At 47.4% G+C, this 15,931-nt stretch overlaps 1 protein-coding gene across 7 annotated transcripts in view; it reads left to right on the top strand.

The window, feature by feature from the left end:
- The window catches only part of XPNPEP1 (X-prolyl aminopeptidase 1), a 50,890-nt gene that overhangs the window by 18,842 nt on the left and 16,117 nt on the right, over positions 1-15,931 (top strand). For all 7 annotated transcript variants that reach the window (XR_014825758.1, XR_014825759.1, XR_014825757.1 and 4 more), the window contains 6 exons: positions 5,367-5,430; positions 6,856-6,960; positions 10,466-10,558; positions 10,814-10,957; positions 12,657-12,752; positions 14,864-14,945. Coding sequence is in view for 4 of the 7 variants with exons in the window: in XM_005671446.4 (XP_005671503.1) it covers positions 5,367-5,430; positions 6,856-6,960; positions 10,466-10,558; positions 10,814-10,957; positions 12,657-12,752; positions 14,864-14,945 (584 nt within the window). In the remaining 3 variants the exon portion in view is untranslated. The remainder of the gene's footprint in view (positions 1-5,366; positions 5,431-6,855; positions 6,961-10,465; positions 10,559-10,813; positions 10,958-12,656; positions 12,753-14,863; positions 14,946-15,931) is intronic.

Below are 15,931 nucleotides of genomic sequence, written 5' to 3'. Positions count from 1 at the left end.
GTTTCTCAGTCACATTAGCCATATTTTAATTGCTCAGTAGCTACATGCATTCAGTGTGTACTGTTAAAGGCCAGCACAGATTTAGATCAAGTGTGAACTGAACTCATAGGTGAGAAGGAATATTTTGAGCTGGCAGAGTCAAGAAGGCTTCATGATGGAAGTGCATTTTTATTTATTTACTTATTTGGCCATGGCATGCAGCGGCTTGACGTGGGGTCTCAGTTCCCAGACCAGGAATTGAACCCTGGCTGTGGTGATGCAAGTGCCAAATCCTAACCTCTAGACAGCCAGGGAACTCCCAGGAAGTGCATTTAAGTTGGAATGTGAACAGATAGGATTGGCGTGCTTGGAGATAGAGAGGTGTAAGAAATACTGTGGGCAAATCCATGGAAGTAGGAGAACATGAATATATATGATAACCTTAAAGAAGAAAGAATAATAAGGGATCTGGTCAGGGCCACTTAGGAGCCGCCAGAGTCAAGAATTTAGGTTTTTATTAGACATTCGGGACCCACGGAAGGTCTTTGAACAAGGGAGTGACACGATCCATTCCTGGGAGCAGTGTTCAGGTGGGGTGGAAAAGGGAGACACTGGGAACTGAAACCTGTTCAGAGGCCGTTGCAGGATCCCACAGTTGGTGTACAGAGGGCCTGGGTGCTGGGAGCAGAGAAGCGGGAAGGACGTGGAGGAGAAGCAGCGGATAGATCCAGCATGGATGGCCGAGGAGATTGAAAAATTTGGAAGCTGAGAGGGTCTGTGGTGCCATCCACAGAAAGGAATGAGAAGCTCCGCATTCCTTGGTTCTGTTCTGTGGAGGGGGTGGGGCACAGGCGAGACAGCTGTTAAGTGGGACTCTGGGTCCTTGCCAGGACTGTGAGGTTGAGGAGGAAGGCTTGGCTTTGTGTGTGACCTGCCGCAACAGCCTCCTCAGTAATAGAGAGGCTGCTGTTCTCTGAGGCTCTTGTTCCTAATTGTTTCATTTCAGGCTAGATGCTGGGTTGATGGAATTTCTCCTACGGGTGGGGGAGGGAGGGTGTTGGAGAAATGAAGAGGAATCTTGAATTCGGTCCTTTGTACTTTCCAAAACACAAATACACACACCCACACACTGTTGCGTGTTAGAGAGAATATGCACCCCAAATGCATCATTGTGCAAGGACTTGGCACTCCAGGGGTCTGCCCCTTCCTGTCCTCTGCAGCTCTAAGGGTTTTTCCTCTTCAACTCAGAACAAGGGTTGTGCTGTTAATGAGTTTGGGCCCAGGGGGACTTTTTCAGTGAGGAATTGTCCATTCTTTCTTGTAATCTGGGTGCTTTCATGAACCATCTCAGTCAAATGTTGGGATTTGTGGGTACCACTGGCCCCAAACCAGGGGAACCATTCGTTGGGGCCAGAACTGCGTTGGCACTACCTTTGAGAAATTTGAACTCTTCATCCTCTCCTTCTGTAAGGCCCCTTATTCTGCTTTTTGGGCTCTGCTTAGTCAAAGGATCACGTTCTTGCTGGGGTGACTCTGCCAACTTGAGTTTTTGGCTGTGTTTATAGTTCCTCCTTCTGGAAGACATGAATCAGATTTTCCTAAACTCTTTGGATCCTACTCCCATTCCTCCAGGAGTTGGCTTCCTGTTTTGTAGTTCTTAAATGGGCTCTCTCCTGGGGTGGAGGTGGTGACTTTTATCCCACGGTGATTTTATCCACTGTATTAATTGGAGTAAGGCTAGCTGCAGTAACCCATCTCAAAGTTTTGGTGACTTGGTGCCGTGGAGCCTTATTTCTTGTTCACGTAGCAGTGAGTGTTCCTGGTTGGTGGGTAACTTTCTTCCACTAGATAGATGGGTGATTCAGGGATCCAGGCACTTTCCACCCTACAATGCCACTGCTCCAGCAGGCAGAAGGGAAGGCGTACGCAGGAGACACGTCTGTCTTCGCCCTGACTCAGACATCACTTTCCACCCACATTTTAGGGCTGAGAGCTGGTCACGTGACCCCACCTAGATGCAAGGGGGGGCTGAGAAACGAAGTTCTGGAGGGGCAACCAACCACTTTTCAGTGACTGTACACTGAGGAAAGGGCATGAATCTTTGGGCAGCTATCTGTTTTCCCACATACCTTGGTTTGGTTTCATTTAAGAGAGAAGAAAATGCCAGAGAAGGGGAGTAACCTTAGTATTTGGGGTCCGGTAGCTCTCGTCTCCTATTCCCAGTCTAACTTCTGGGACTTCCTGTGAACACATAGCCTTTTACTCTTTCGGTTTCATTTTTGTTGAGTGCCTGGTGTGTCTGAGGCACTGTGCCGGGGAGGGGAAAGATCTCACCTCAGGGCCCATATAACTTCGGGCCAGCTTATTTTGGCACCCAGCCATCTGCCTGGCTTGCCCCGTTCCATCTGCATGTGGCCATGTTGCTCATTCTTCTTAAAACCCATGTCACCACCCCTTCTTGAACTTTTATTCTCCTTCTGGAACTTGCAGGATAAAGTTCAAGCCTCTTAGTGTGATGTTTGAGGTCCTTGACCATTGTCTTCAGCCTGCCTTCCCAAGGATCTTTGCTGCCACTCCCTTCAACTTCCTGTCCCAGCAGTCAGGCTAGTTGCATGCTGTCCTGCCACAAACCTCTTGCTTCTGGGCCTTCTTGAACTTGTCCTCCTCCCTGGATTGCCTTCCTGCTTCTCCTCCCCTGTCTGTGCTGGCCCAGGTCAAACCTCTGAGCTTGGCCTGATGGATTCCAGGCAGATCTGAGGTTGAAACTGGCAGATACCATTCTGCATATGTAGCATAATTTATGTGGCTTTTTATTAGGGCTAATGTTTTACTGATATCTGTCTTATTTTGCTTGCTGGATTGTTCATTTGTGCCTTGGGGACTGGGCTGGGGTTTGGACTTTATCCTAAGATGATGGGAGGTCATTGCAGGGTTTTAAGCAGGATGCTAACATGATATAAATGTACACACATTTTGAAAAGCTCACTGTGTGTGAAGAGTGGATTGCAGGGGCAGTGGTCCAGGTAGCGATGAGGAAGCCTTGGACTGGGGCATGTTAGAGATGGAGAGAAATGGACAGTTTTAGAGAAGCCAACAGCTGTGTTTCTTTGTGCCTTTTCCTAGTATGCTCCAGCTTTGGCTTACTTTAGACCTTCTGCTGCTCTCTGGGGACAATGGTCCTGGGCTTTGCCAGCTTCATGGCCGGGGGGAAAGAGTGGGAGGCCCAGGCTTGTCTGGCCTCTGCTTTATCCTGTTATGTGGAGGTGACAGCTTTGGTCAGCGATGTCTTTCTGGCATGTTGACCACTTAGGTCATGTCTAGACATTCTTGCCCCAGCCCTCATCTTGTTCCCAAACCAAACACGTCCACCTGCTGTTAATTCCACTTCTCTTCTCCTGCCTTTGCTGAGGGGCAACTCTAGGTAGACCTTTGTGGGGCCCTGTAGGCTTCCCCAGTAGGCTTCCCCACCTTGCCTGCAGTTCCTTCTTTGCCAGCCCCTTGCCTCATCGTCACTGTGGTCTGTCAGGTGGGTGAGCCCCAGGACAGGGGAACCTTCTGGTCGGTCAAGCGTGTCCCCTCTGTGTCTTCCCTGTTGGGCACTCTGATTTTTAGCACAAGGATTGTTTTTGTTAACTTAGTTTTCCAAGCCTCTTAGACACTTTCCACCACCCAGGAAGAAGGGATTAATATTATCTTTTCTGTTGCGTGTACGAGGCACTCTCAGGTTGTGGTGAGTTGTTTTAAACATTCACTTACTGTTCTCACAATAGTCCTAGGATAAGGGTGGGAACCCATTCCCCCATTTTGGCATTTTTTGTTTTTCTCTCTCTCTCTTTTTTTTCAGTCTTGCACTCAGTAATTACTGGGTTAATATACAGTTAATAAATGATGCTGGTGGCCATTTCTTTCTGTGTCCTTAGTGCTGTCTGGTCAGTGTTCCTGTGTGTTTTGGGGATAGAACATTTGCCTGCTATTGCATTCAGCAGTGTGAAATGACCCATTGTAGGAGTGAGGGGCTGAGGCTGGGAGTGACCACATAGGGGCAAGGGGGCCTGTTGCAGACCACATAGCTGGCCTGCCAGAGGGGGTGTGGCCTGCAGCTCCCAGAGCTCCTTCTTCCTGTCTTCATGGTTCTTTCTGCTGGCCCTTCCAGCACCTCTCTGGATTGTGGTCTTGTGACTGGTATGAGGTTGTGATTGTGGCTGCCTCGGGGAAGGGAACAGTTCTTACCCACAGGGCAGGAGTGGGATATGGGAGCCTTTTTTCCTCATACATCATGTCAACTTAAAATTAAAATGCCTTGGGGTCAGCCAGTGGCCCCATTCTCTATCCTAAGCATTCCTGACCCTGCCAGGTCCTTTGGCTCAGGGAAGACCTATGAACAGTAAAAGGAGCAGTGGCTCTGGTCTCAGACAGACCAGATTCTGGCCCGGCTGTTGACCTGCTAGTTACTTAAAGATTCTGTCTTTGAACCTCAGTTTTTTCATTTGCTCTTGGTCTTATCCTGCAGAGTCACTACGAGAATGAGAGATGGTGTGTTTTATGGAGGCAGCGTGGTATAAAGACTTCAGAGTCGAGGCTCTGGAGCTGACTGCCCAGTTTCAAATCCTGCCTCTGCTACTTATTAGCTGTGTGACTTTGGACAAGTTAGTTAACTCTCTGTGCCTCACTGGCTATTTCCAGAGGTTATCATACAGATGAGGACTCCACACCCTCTCTAGGACTGGGAACCTCTTACTTTCTTTACCCTAATCCCATTCCATACAGAGGCAAGGGATTGTCAGCTGTGAAGGACCTGGATTTGAACATGATGTTTTATTTTGCTAAAGCCTTCTGGCTTGGAGGAAGCGTTTCCCTTCGTTCCCTAACAGGAAGGGACAGGGTCTGCGTGGGAGAGATTGGTGACACTGCCTTGGAGGGGGACACAAACAGGAAATTCAGAAATAGGCTGATACCTAGAGAGACTCAAGTTAGAGAACTATTGGCACATAAAACAGAAATCCAGCCTTTTCAGAAAAATAGCAGATGCCTAAATGTCAGTGGCAAGGAAGGGAGAAGGCTATTGGTTTGTTTTTTTTGAGTAAGATCTCAGTGAGGAAAGAGCAGTTTTGATCTGTTTCTCTTAACTTGCTTTGTTCTCCAGATGAAGAAACTGAGGCTAAAGGGAAAAGCCCGTTTAGCCCTTCATTAATTAGGGTCTTCTGCAGTGCGCTCTAATTTTTTTTTTTTTTTTTTTTTTTTAATGCTGAGCTTGCCTTTTCAGCTAGACTGTCAGTCTCTTGAAGGCAGGTGTCTGGCTTTTGCCAGCCTTTGTAGTTCTGCTGGGCTGAGCATGAGTTGGCCTGAGACTGATCAAGGTCCAGTTCTTTGTCCTTTTTGTCTTCCAGAGTGAGTACATTGCTCCATGTGATTGTCGGCGGGCCTTCGTCTCTGGATTCGATGGCTCTGCAGGTGAGTCGCTAAATTCCCTCTTTGTTCTTTGGTACTTTTGTTCACCTCCCCCAAAATAACTGGACCTAGTTTCAGCCTGTGATATAAAACCCCAAAGAAGATGCAAACCAGAGCGTCTGCAGAGGGAACATGGTCCTGGCACCCCCAGCTCCTAAGCTTATGTTTTCATGACCCTTTTCTCTGTGCCTTTGCTTTTCTAGTCTTAAAACAATTTATTTAAAAAATATTTTTGAACTTTTTATTAAATATAACATGTGTAAAGAAAAATGTTATCAATTAACCTGAATAGCCCATTTAACTAGCACTCCAAATAACAAATGGGACACCTTGGAGTTCCCATCATGGCTCAGCAGTTAACGAATCTGACTAGCATTCATGAGGACACAGGTTTGATCCCTGGCCTTGCTCAGTGGGCTAAGGATCTGATGTTGCCGTGAGCTGTGGTGTAGGTTGCAGACACAGCTCGGATCCTGTGTTGCTGTGGCTGTGGCGTAGGCTGGCAGCTACAGCTCCTGTTTGACCCCTAGCCTGGAAACCTCCTTATGCTGTGGGTGCAGCCCTAAAAAGCAAAAAAAAGAAATGGAACACCATAGCACTTTTGAAATCCCCTCCTTAGCTTATTGGTCCTGTGTAATTCTCTAAGTGCTTGACTTTTGATTTTTCTGTTTTCACTTTCAGCTTAAATAATAAAGATTAATGTTGAGCTATATTGGTGCTCTGTACTAACTTTCCCAAAATTGTTGTGCCCTTGAGTTTTAAGGTGGGTTTTCCCCTTCAGACTCCCATCCCTTAAGCTGCTAGACTTGGTGGGAGCCCCTCTCCTCGCAGTTAGTGTACTGTTTTCTTTGATGTGTTCTTGGCACATTAGGACATGTTTTAGCTGACACCTCCGTTGAAAGCCCTGAGTTCTGCCGGGCTTGTGAGAATGAGACAGGTGGAGGTGGGAGGCATAAAGTCCCTACTGGTGACCACTGAGTCACCATGAATACTCACCGGGTCCGGTGGTCTCTCCTTTGGGGTATCTGGTGGAGCAGATGGCTGTGATCACTGAGCAGGAACTGTTTCCACCTCTGTCTTGTTGACTATGAGGCCCTTGTGGCCATAGGTCTGTAGACCTCTGTTCTGCTGGCCTTGACTCCTGCTGTACAAGTGGGGTTCTTTCTGTGTGGGAACCAGTACTCAGGTAGCTTGGGCTGCCTCAGGACTGTTTGTTTCAGAGCTTGGTCCACAGCTGGTTCTCAGTGTATCATCTTCTCTTGCCTGGAAGTTTCCTTGGAGTTAAAGGCGCATCTGCCCTGCTGGTGGTGGCCAGTGAGGCCACACAGGATCTGGTGCCTCTCGCCATGCCTGCCTGCCTGCTGCCATTTTGTTCAGCTTCTGGTGGTTATGAGAAACCACTCTCACTTCTTTGCTCCCTTGCTCCAGGCACAGCCATCATCACAGAAGAGCACGCGGCCATGTGGACAGATGGGCGTTACTTTCTCCAGGCTGCCAAGCAGATGGACAGCAACTGGACACTCATGAAGATGGGTGCGTAGAGGCCTGGCCATCTCAACCTTAGTTGGCCAGTTCTGGGAAGGGACCCTAGTGCTCTCAGGGCTTCTGAGTCCTAACCCATTATGGGGCCATGGACTGTTTAGAATCCAAAGTGTCTTAGTCTGCTCAGCCCGCCACAACAAAATACCATACACTGGGTGGCCTAAACAACAGAAATTTACTTTTTCATTTCTGGAGGTTGGAGGTCTGAGGTCAGGGTACCAGTGTGGTCAGGTTCTGGTGAGAGCTCTCGTCTTGTCTTGTAGATGGTTGCCTTTTCACTTTTCCTTCATGGCTAGATCTCCCTCTGTTCCTCTTCTTAGAAGTCTACCAATCATTTTGGATTAGAATTCTACCCCTACGGCTCTGGCGTAGGCCGGCAGCAACAGCTCCGATTCGACTCCTAGCCCGGGAATCTCCATATGCCGTGGGTGCGGCCCTAAAAAGACAAAAAAGACCAAAAAAAAAAAAAAGAATTCTACCCCTATGACTTCATTTAACCTTAATTACCTCCATCTCCAAATACAGTCACATTTCAGGGTAGGGCTTTAATGTATGAATTTTGAGGGGACACAGTTCATGGCACTAGGAAAACCAAGAAAATTACATGCTTATATATCTATACCATTATGCATTCAATTTTGGAAGGTCCTGGTTCAGGATACTCATGTCAGTGAGGAGAAACTGAGGGCCAGAGAGGACAGTTGCTCTGTTCTAGCTCACATATCCTGCTGTGCATTTGACTCATGCACTGGGGACCTTCCCACTGCTCTTCGCTGCCTCATGATTCAGAGTGAGATAAAGGTAAGAGGCCATTGGCAGCAGAAGCTAGGAAGCTCTCCCTCTGAGGAGGGGCAGAAGCATGGGTCTGGAACTTTCTTGGGCAAGTCACTTCACTTTCGGTGCTTCAGTTTCCTCATCTGTAATACAGAATGATAATAGTAAGTCCCACACAAAAATGGTGAGAATTAAAGAGATAATATATGAGAAGAATAGAGCTCAGCACTTACTGGATAACGATTGTGTATCTATGTGTGGGTGTGTACTCTGGTTTGTCACTTAATTTTGTGCTGTGTTTTTCCTTGCCATTAAAATAGTCTGTAGAAACTTGTGTTTAGTGGTTGTACAGAGGTCTCTGCCTCCTGAATTTTGAACTTGGACAATAGGAGGGGGAAAGGGCTACTGGGGTTGAGTAAGGAAAAGAAGATGAGACCAAATACCTGATATTTCTTTGTTGTCGGAAGTAATGAGGAAACCACATTGTTACTAGACTCACAATTTGAGTTGAATTGACATCAAGATCCCAGCAGTGAGCCTCCTGAGGTAAAACGTGTTTGTGTGTGTGTGTGTATGTGTGTGTGTGTGTGTGTACATGTGTGCCACACCATCTCCATATACATAAATGTGTGTTGTTTGTCTTAGGAGTTAGGAATGTTTTTTATCTTGGCAGTGGGTTTATTTTAAATTTCTGTTTCTCAAAGATCTTTTTTTTTTTTTTAATTTGCCTTTTAGGGTCACACCCGCAGCATATGGAGGTTCCCTGGCTAGGGGTCAAATTGGAGCTGTAGCCACCGGCCTATGCCATAGCAACATAGGATCCGAGCTGCATCTGTGCCCTACACCACAACTCATGGCAACACCAGATCCTTAACCCACTGAGCGAGGCCAGGGATCGAACCTGCGTCCTCACAGATGCTAGTCAGATTCGTTAATTGCTGAGCCACGAAGGGAACGCTCTCAAAAATCTTTTAAAAAAATATAGAAACGTTGAAGTTATAGGTGATGTTACCCCAGTTCTTTCTCTCTCTTTCACTCTCTGTCTCTCTCCACACACACACACACACACACACACACACACACACACACACAGATGTTCAGGGTTGTATAGCTGTTATAAATGGATTGGTTACCTCACCTTTAAACTTTTTAATTACATGCCTCTGTTGATGGCTCATGCGTCTGCGTGTATATATATTTACTTTATAAGAGTTATATGGATGTGCTAGTGACCATCTGTATTTTCAAATACAAGCAAAAATTAGTTGCTTATTTTTTTAGGAAAAGAACAGATGGGAGTTCTGATCCTTTCTACTTGCACCCCCGTGGATCATTTAGCGTGCCCCTGGAGTGTGGGCATCTCTCCTTGGGGCTGTAACTCCAGCTGTTAGATGCATAGCACTTTGGGGTCAGAGTGTCAGAGGAGCAGATACTGTCTGCCTGTTCCTTAGAACAATCCTGGGGATGGCTCCTCCCTTCCAGGCCCCTCTCTAGTTTCTTCCCTGTGCTGACTCTTCCCTAAGCCTACCTCCTCAGCGTCTCTCCTGCATGGGGAGTTTCTGGTGGGTGTGGTTGGGGAGTGATTCACCCCCAGGGTTTTGCCAAACATCTGTCTGCTAGTAGATAACATGACTTCATCCTGTGAAAGTTCTACCAGGGGCATTAAAGAAACTTCATTAAGAAGTGGCTTGTTCAGCAGTTTGAAAAAATATAGGGCCAAATCAAATAGCAAGATAACAGCTCAGTGCAGCTGAGTATTTGAGAACTGAAATTCATGAGCTCATTTCTTTATAAACCTTTGAACTTCCTTTCTGTGGTTATATGATTATCAGTACTCAGGGAAAATGGTAAAAAATCAGTACTGTTTCAGAATATGTGAACTTTCACTCTTAATGTTTTACCAAATGTTATTTAGCAAAAATCTGATGAAAAAAGTATACATCCCAAATATACAAGATATTGGGATGGATTAAAGAAAAACTGGGATATCAAAAATGACTTCAGTTCCTTTTGCAGAGCTGATTGATGTCCTGTGACTAGTGTTGCAGAAACCGAGAGGGCTGTTTGCTCTTGGTAGTGGGAGGCCCAGGGAACCACGTTAAGGACACGATGTTGGGCTTCTGTGTGTTCCTCTTATAATCTTTAATCTTTGGATAGATTTCTCTGCTGCCAAGACGTGTGCTCAGCCCTCCAGTCAGACCCAGGGCCTTTTCTCTGCCACTCTGCCCTCCAGATAAGGGGAGGCTGCTGTGGTGTGTATTCCACTTACCTGCTGTGGGATGTCAGGGAGGCTCCCAGCCCCAGCCTTCACCATATCACCACCCAAGCTCTCATCACATGACCAGTAGTGGAAAAGTGACTGGAGGCTGATGAGGTGATCTTCACGATGACAGCACATACCTACGTTGCAGTGATTCTCGGGTTGCCTTTCACTGGGGGTCTAATGAAAATCCTGCTTTTTTTTTTTCCTTCTGTCTCACCCTTATATACCGTCTTACCTTATGCTTTCCTTATATAGTGTCTTACACTTCTCATTACTTTCCAGGATTAAGGGAAGTTTAGATTTTCCAAGTGCTGTCAATTCTCTTTAGTAAAAGCACCTTCTTTAGTTTGTTTTTATTAATTCACCAACTATCATGATGTTGGTGAATTGCATCCTGCTAGATGGGACAATGAGCTTGGGCCCCCAGGAATTGTTTCTTATTAGTTCTTCCCTCTGTAGGTCTGAAGGACACACCAACTCAGGAAGACTGGCTGGTGAGTGTACTTCCTGAAGGATCCAGGGTTGGTGTGGACCCATTGATCATTCCTACAGGTGAGTAAGCATAGACCCTTTCAGCTTGGGTGAGGAAGTGGGTTCTAGATGCCTCTCCATCCTCCTTGTTTGCTTGTGGAACGTGGAACATTTAGGGCTCAGCATGAATTGATGTCACAACAGAGGTCAAGGTGAGGAGAAGGGTTAGCAAAGGGCCACAGGAATATTGCCTTTCAGAAGGTGCCAGGCTCTCAAAGTGCTGCTGTCTGTAAAGTATGTTCCGCTCTTAGCTAGACCACGTGTGCTTCTCCTCAGATTACTGGAAGAAGATGGCCAAGGTTCTGAGAAGCGCTGGCCACCACCTTGTTCCTGTCAAGGAGAACCTTGTGGACAAGATCTGGACAGACCGCCCTGAGCGTCCGTGCAAGCCCCTCCTCACCCTGGGCCTGGATTACACAGGTCGGAACGCCATGCCCTGCCTTCACCTTCAGCCCCTACACTTGAGTGAAGGTTTTCTGAATCCAAGTGGAGCTTGAGCTGATGGGGGGATTTTGACCTGTCCAAGCCCCTGAGACATTTGATGCAAGCAGTTCAGTTTGTTTCTACTCTTGTCACCTATTTCCCCTACTTTGGCATAGTTTATTTTTGCAGAGCTCTTCTGGGTGCTACTGAGATGTCTTTTCTACCACTCAGTTGCTCACTGCCCCTTTAAGACATGTCTGATACTGGAAACAGAGACTAGAGGTTTCTAGCTTCCATTTCCTTTTCTTCTGTCTAGCATTAAACCTAGCATTTGTAGGTTTACCTTTCCAGGCCCCCCCCACCCTCTATCTACCTTGTACTCTAAAGGCTTTGGGGGGTGGGTGGGTTTCTTGGGCCTGTGTGACATTGGTGAGTAAGGAGCAAGTTCTGTGGGAGATGCAAGTGTGGATTTCTGGAACAGTGAGAAGTGTGGAGGGAGAGGCCTGGGAGGTGGGGCTGCAGGGGAGGGAGCCTTGCTGTTGAAATGGAAGAGGAGAGGTGGATGGGGGATGTCTGGAATGTGGGCCCGTTGCCCAGAGGGGTCCTGGGAAGAAAGCATTACAGCCCAGACTCTGAGCCAAGTTTTAAACAGCGTTCCCGAGCTGATCTTCAAAGCAGTGTTTGGTTGTGGAGGCAGCCGCCAGCTCACTTTCCTTGTGACGCCCTCACCTGAGGGTGTTGCAGTTTGGGGGGATGGGTCCAGTGGGTGGTCCAGGGTCACCTAAACATTTCCATCAGTGTATTTTGGATTTTGTTTAACTGAACAGGGCTCTGACCTTTTGCTTGTACAAGAGGGGAGAACATATATGGCTGGTAAGGCTTCTGTTCAACTGACACATGAGTACCTACTGTGTGCAGGACACTGCCGTGTGTTGGTTGAATAAGACAGATGCCTGCCCCCTTCACAGGTGGCTGTACCCTGAGTTACAGGTGCTGTTTCAGGGCAGGTGGTGGTGGTAGTGGTGATGATGGGGTGAGCACCTCCAGGGCCACAGATTCATCCTGGGGAGCAGCAGGGAGGCCCTGGCTGTGTCTGACAGCACAGGTGTGATTTAAAAGTCAAAGTCACAGTAAGTTGTATGTAGAGAGTGCCTGGGTCTTAGCACTGAAAGGCTCTGGGAATGTAAAGGGGTGGGTATATTCTTCTGACCTCTAAGAGTCAGTGAGTTCTCTCTGCTGGGCTGTGTGTTCTCAAAGTTCCCTGTGCTTCCTCCATTGCAACAGTCTTTACAGAAGTGTAACTAATTGCTGGTTTAGTAATCTGTCTTCCCTCATAGGTTGTAAGCCCCAAGAGCGCAGAGATTGTGTGTAGCTCAGAGCTCCAACCTCAGTGACCGGTATGGTACCTACAGATAGTTGGGCCTGGAAAGTACAGATGCTTCATAGACATTTATTGGATGAACAAATGAATTAATCTTGCTGGTGAGGCAGTCAGGGCTCTCAAGAGTCAACTAGCTTAGACAGAGTTACTTCTCTTGTATGGGGCTTGAATCCAGGCCTTGGGTCAGCTCAGATAACATGTTCCTTAGGCTGTGGTGCTGGTTAAGGATGTTTGGAATGGCTTCTTTCACTTGGTTCCTGCAGAACTCTGGGACCAGTCCAGGGCTGGAGTCACAAGCAGGTTTGTTTCTTGCAGGCATCTCCTGGAAAGACAAGGTTGCAGACCTTCGGTTGAAAATGGCCGAGAGGAATGTCGTGTGGTTTGTGGTCACTGCCCTGGATGAGATTGCGTGTGAGTGCCCTGGTTTCACTGTTGGGGCATGTTCTCTAATCTCTCCATTGGTTCTTTGGGAATCTGTGGGTTCATGACTGGCCAGGGAATAAGCAAAAGACTTTGTCACCAAGTGAGTGTACGATATGCCAAGTAGGATGGAGAAGAAATTATAGGGAGTGGGGGAGGGGGATCTGGAGCAGAATTACAGCCAGGGGCTAAGGTTAAAGTCATGGTAATGTTCCCCTCTGGCCATTGTACTCAGGCCTGTGACACCTCTGAAAAAGCACATTTCGTCCAAACTTCCTGGTCTGTCAACATTCATGTCTCTCTATACGTGTAACAGTGAGATCACAGGAGATATTTTTTTCTTTATACTTGCCTGTATTTCCCCAAGTTCTTCACAGTAATGATGTTCTAGAAATATTTCTACTTCAGAAAACTCAGGAATTAAAAGTTCTTCACCAGGCCTTTTCATGCAGTAGCAGTTTCTTAATCTTAAGCCCTGAAACGACCCCCATGGAATTGTTTAGTGCCTTCTAGAACCTAAAGGAATCTGGTTGAAGCTTCTTATTCTCTCTGCTGTTTTCTGATTGGATTTGACCCAAGGCACCTGAGAAGAGGCACTGTCTTATCTTTTTAGTTTCTCACTACAGAAAGAGAGCTTACTGTACAGTGTCCTTTCTCTCTAATCCCCAGCCCCCAGACTTGGTCAGGAGTATCAGTGATTTGTATCCCTAATTAACTTAATAATCTTAGCATCAGAGTAAATAACGTAGAAAGCTAATTTCTCCCTTTGATTATTTAAAAAACACATTTCCATTGTGGAAAATCTGGAGAGTGCAGAGGAAGTAGAAAGAAGAAAAAAAGTATCACCTGTGATCTTGTTACACAGAGAGAATCACTGTTGACATTCTGTGCATATGTGATTTTGTAGCTTGATTTTTTTCCCCCAGTGTATCAGGATACTCTACGCATATATAAGCATAATTTGCAGTGAATATTAAATATCCCACCATAGGATTGTATAATAATTTACTCAGCCATTCTCCTAAGTATGTCCTTTCAGTTATGTCCAGTTTCCTCATGATTTTATTTCAATGCTGCCATCAAACTTGGTGCATCAAAATCCATGTCTTAATGTCTGATAGTTTTCTTGCGGCTTCTGGTTGGCTTTTAGAAGTGGTATGTGTTGGAGGGTGTGTGTGTGGTAGGGCTTTTGACCGTCTTGCCATTTACCTGCCGGAATGGTCGCACAGTGGTGCATGAATACACCCCTCTTGCCACACCCTTGCCAGTCCCAGGTACTGTTGTTTAAAAAAGTGTTAGTTTGGTCCCATAGGTAAAACACACTGCCTCATCACTTTACTTTGAGAAGCCGTGATTTTAAAGCAGAGGTGGTACTTTTACTGCAGGGTCCTTTCTACGTTCTGATCCTCAGGAGAGCAGACATTAAGCAGCTGGAAGTGCAGGGACCAGAGCTGTTCTCTGGTTTCTCAGACACACAGTGACCTCACCAAGCCCCCTGACACTGGCGGAGGCAGGTCCTCCACCCTGCCTTGGTCCACAGCAGACCCATGGGTGGGCCGCAGGCTTGGGTTTCATTCAAGGGCCAGAGCCCCGGCTGACTCACTGCTTTTGTTCCTCTGCCGGGAAGCTCCGCCTCCCTGGGGCTCCGTGACCCTCACACAGAGGCCTCTTTTGGCCTCCCTCATGGGTGGGTCTCAGTTTTTCTATCCAAGGCCGTTCGCCTCAGATGGGAGCCAGAAAGTGGTTTCTTGCCCTGGAGTAGGGAGCATCAGAGGTTTTCTGCCGCAAGGCCAGGCCTGACCCATCACCACCAGGGGGACCATTGCAACTCTTTGTTTGGAGGGCATTTCCCCTTTTCTGACTAATAACTCCCGCATTCCCTTCTCTGGACGGAGATGTGGCAGCATAAGAAACAGTTCTGGTGCCATCATTTGGCGGATATGAGCAACTGCAGCTCAGAGGTAGGACTAGGAAGAAAGGTTCCCAGCTTCTGAGAGAGATGCCACCCAGTCCTTCCCTAGCAAGTGGAACCCCGCTCACCACCCCAACAAGCTGCCCCTTAAACTCTCAGTCAGGCAGGTGACAGGAACTTTTTTTTCCAGGGCTCTTCAATCTCCGAGGATCAGATGTGGAGCACAATCCGGTATTTTTCTCCTATGCAATCATAGGACTAGAAACAATCATGTGAGTGCTGGCCCTGCACCTGAAAGTCCTTCTCCCAGCCCCTTGGAGCCCCGACCTCCTGCTCCGGCCCTGACGTGTGCTGACGCGCTGCTTTTCTCCTGCCCTTTCCCTTTCCGGCCTCTCTTCCTTCCCTTTCTTGCCTTCCTTAACAATAGGTATTTATTTATATCCTGCTTCTCTTTTAATCCTGAAAGTGATTTGAAGTCTCTGAAAGTCTCTATAGTACTAGGAGATTAAAAAAAAAATTGGTATTCGAGGACATCAGAACAAAACCAGAGAGTGAGGTCAGTTCACCAAATTCCTGCTGCAAAGTCTTGTTCAGGCTGCAGATTTGATTCTGATGCCAGGTTTTCTAGCAGCCAATGCCAGGGGGGCTGTGGGCTCCATTATGCAATCCTGGGTCTCCACTGCAAACAGACCCTGTCATTCGGAAGGTCAGAAGTGGTTCAGGAAACCGTCCCTGAGCTGTGCCTTGTTGAATCGTCAGTTTATCTTTTAAACTGCTGCTTGTGGCCTTCCTGCCATTGCTCTTCTATTTGAATGGCTTTGTACATTCAGACAACATATTTATTCAGTGCCTGCCATGTGCCAGGGTCTCTGCTAGGTGTTGGGGCAAATGAGACAGGGCCCTGGGTTGGAGTTGGAGTTGGGGAGATGAACTTAGGCGATTCATGCACATGGTGGGCACTGACTCATCAGTAGGATGGGGAGATGGGTATTATGGGAGGGGCCTGACTTGGTCAGAGGAGGCTCTTGGGGAAAGTGATATTGAAGCAGAGATTAAGGGTACATGTGAGTTAGCTGGGTTAGGGGGCGAGGAGGGAGAGAATGGCGATCAGCAGAGGGAGCAGCGTTTTCAGAGGCTCTGGGCAGGGGAGAGCACAGTGCATGTGGAGGAGGCAGAGTGGTCCAGGATGGTTGGAACCTGGAGTGAGAGGCCCACAGGTGGGCAGGCCCCTTAAGGGAGGCCTTGTGAGCCTCCCTTA

Source organism: Sus scrofa, chromosome 14, assembly GCF_054392235.1.
Source record: "Sus scrofa isolate SSC_HxYL_T2T_F1_AM1 chromosome 14, Sscrofa_HxYL_maternal_Yorkshire_Landrace_v2.0, whole genome shotgun sequence".
Taxonomy (NCBI): Eukaryota; Metazoa; Chordata; class Mammalia; order Artiodactyla; family Suidae; genus Sus; species Sus scrofa.
Note: the sequence above shows the minus strand (reverse complement) of the source record. Positions and strands in the feature narration are given on the sequence as shown.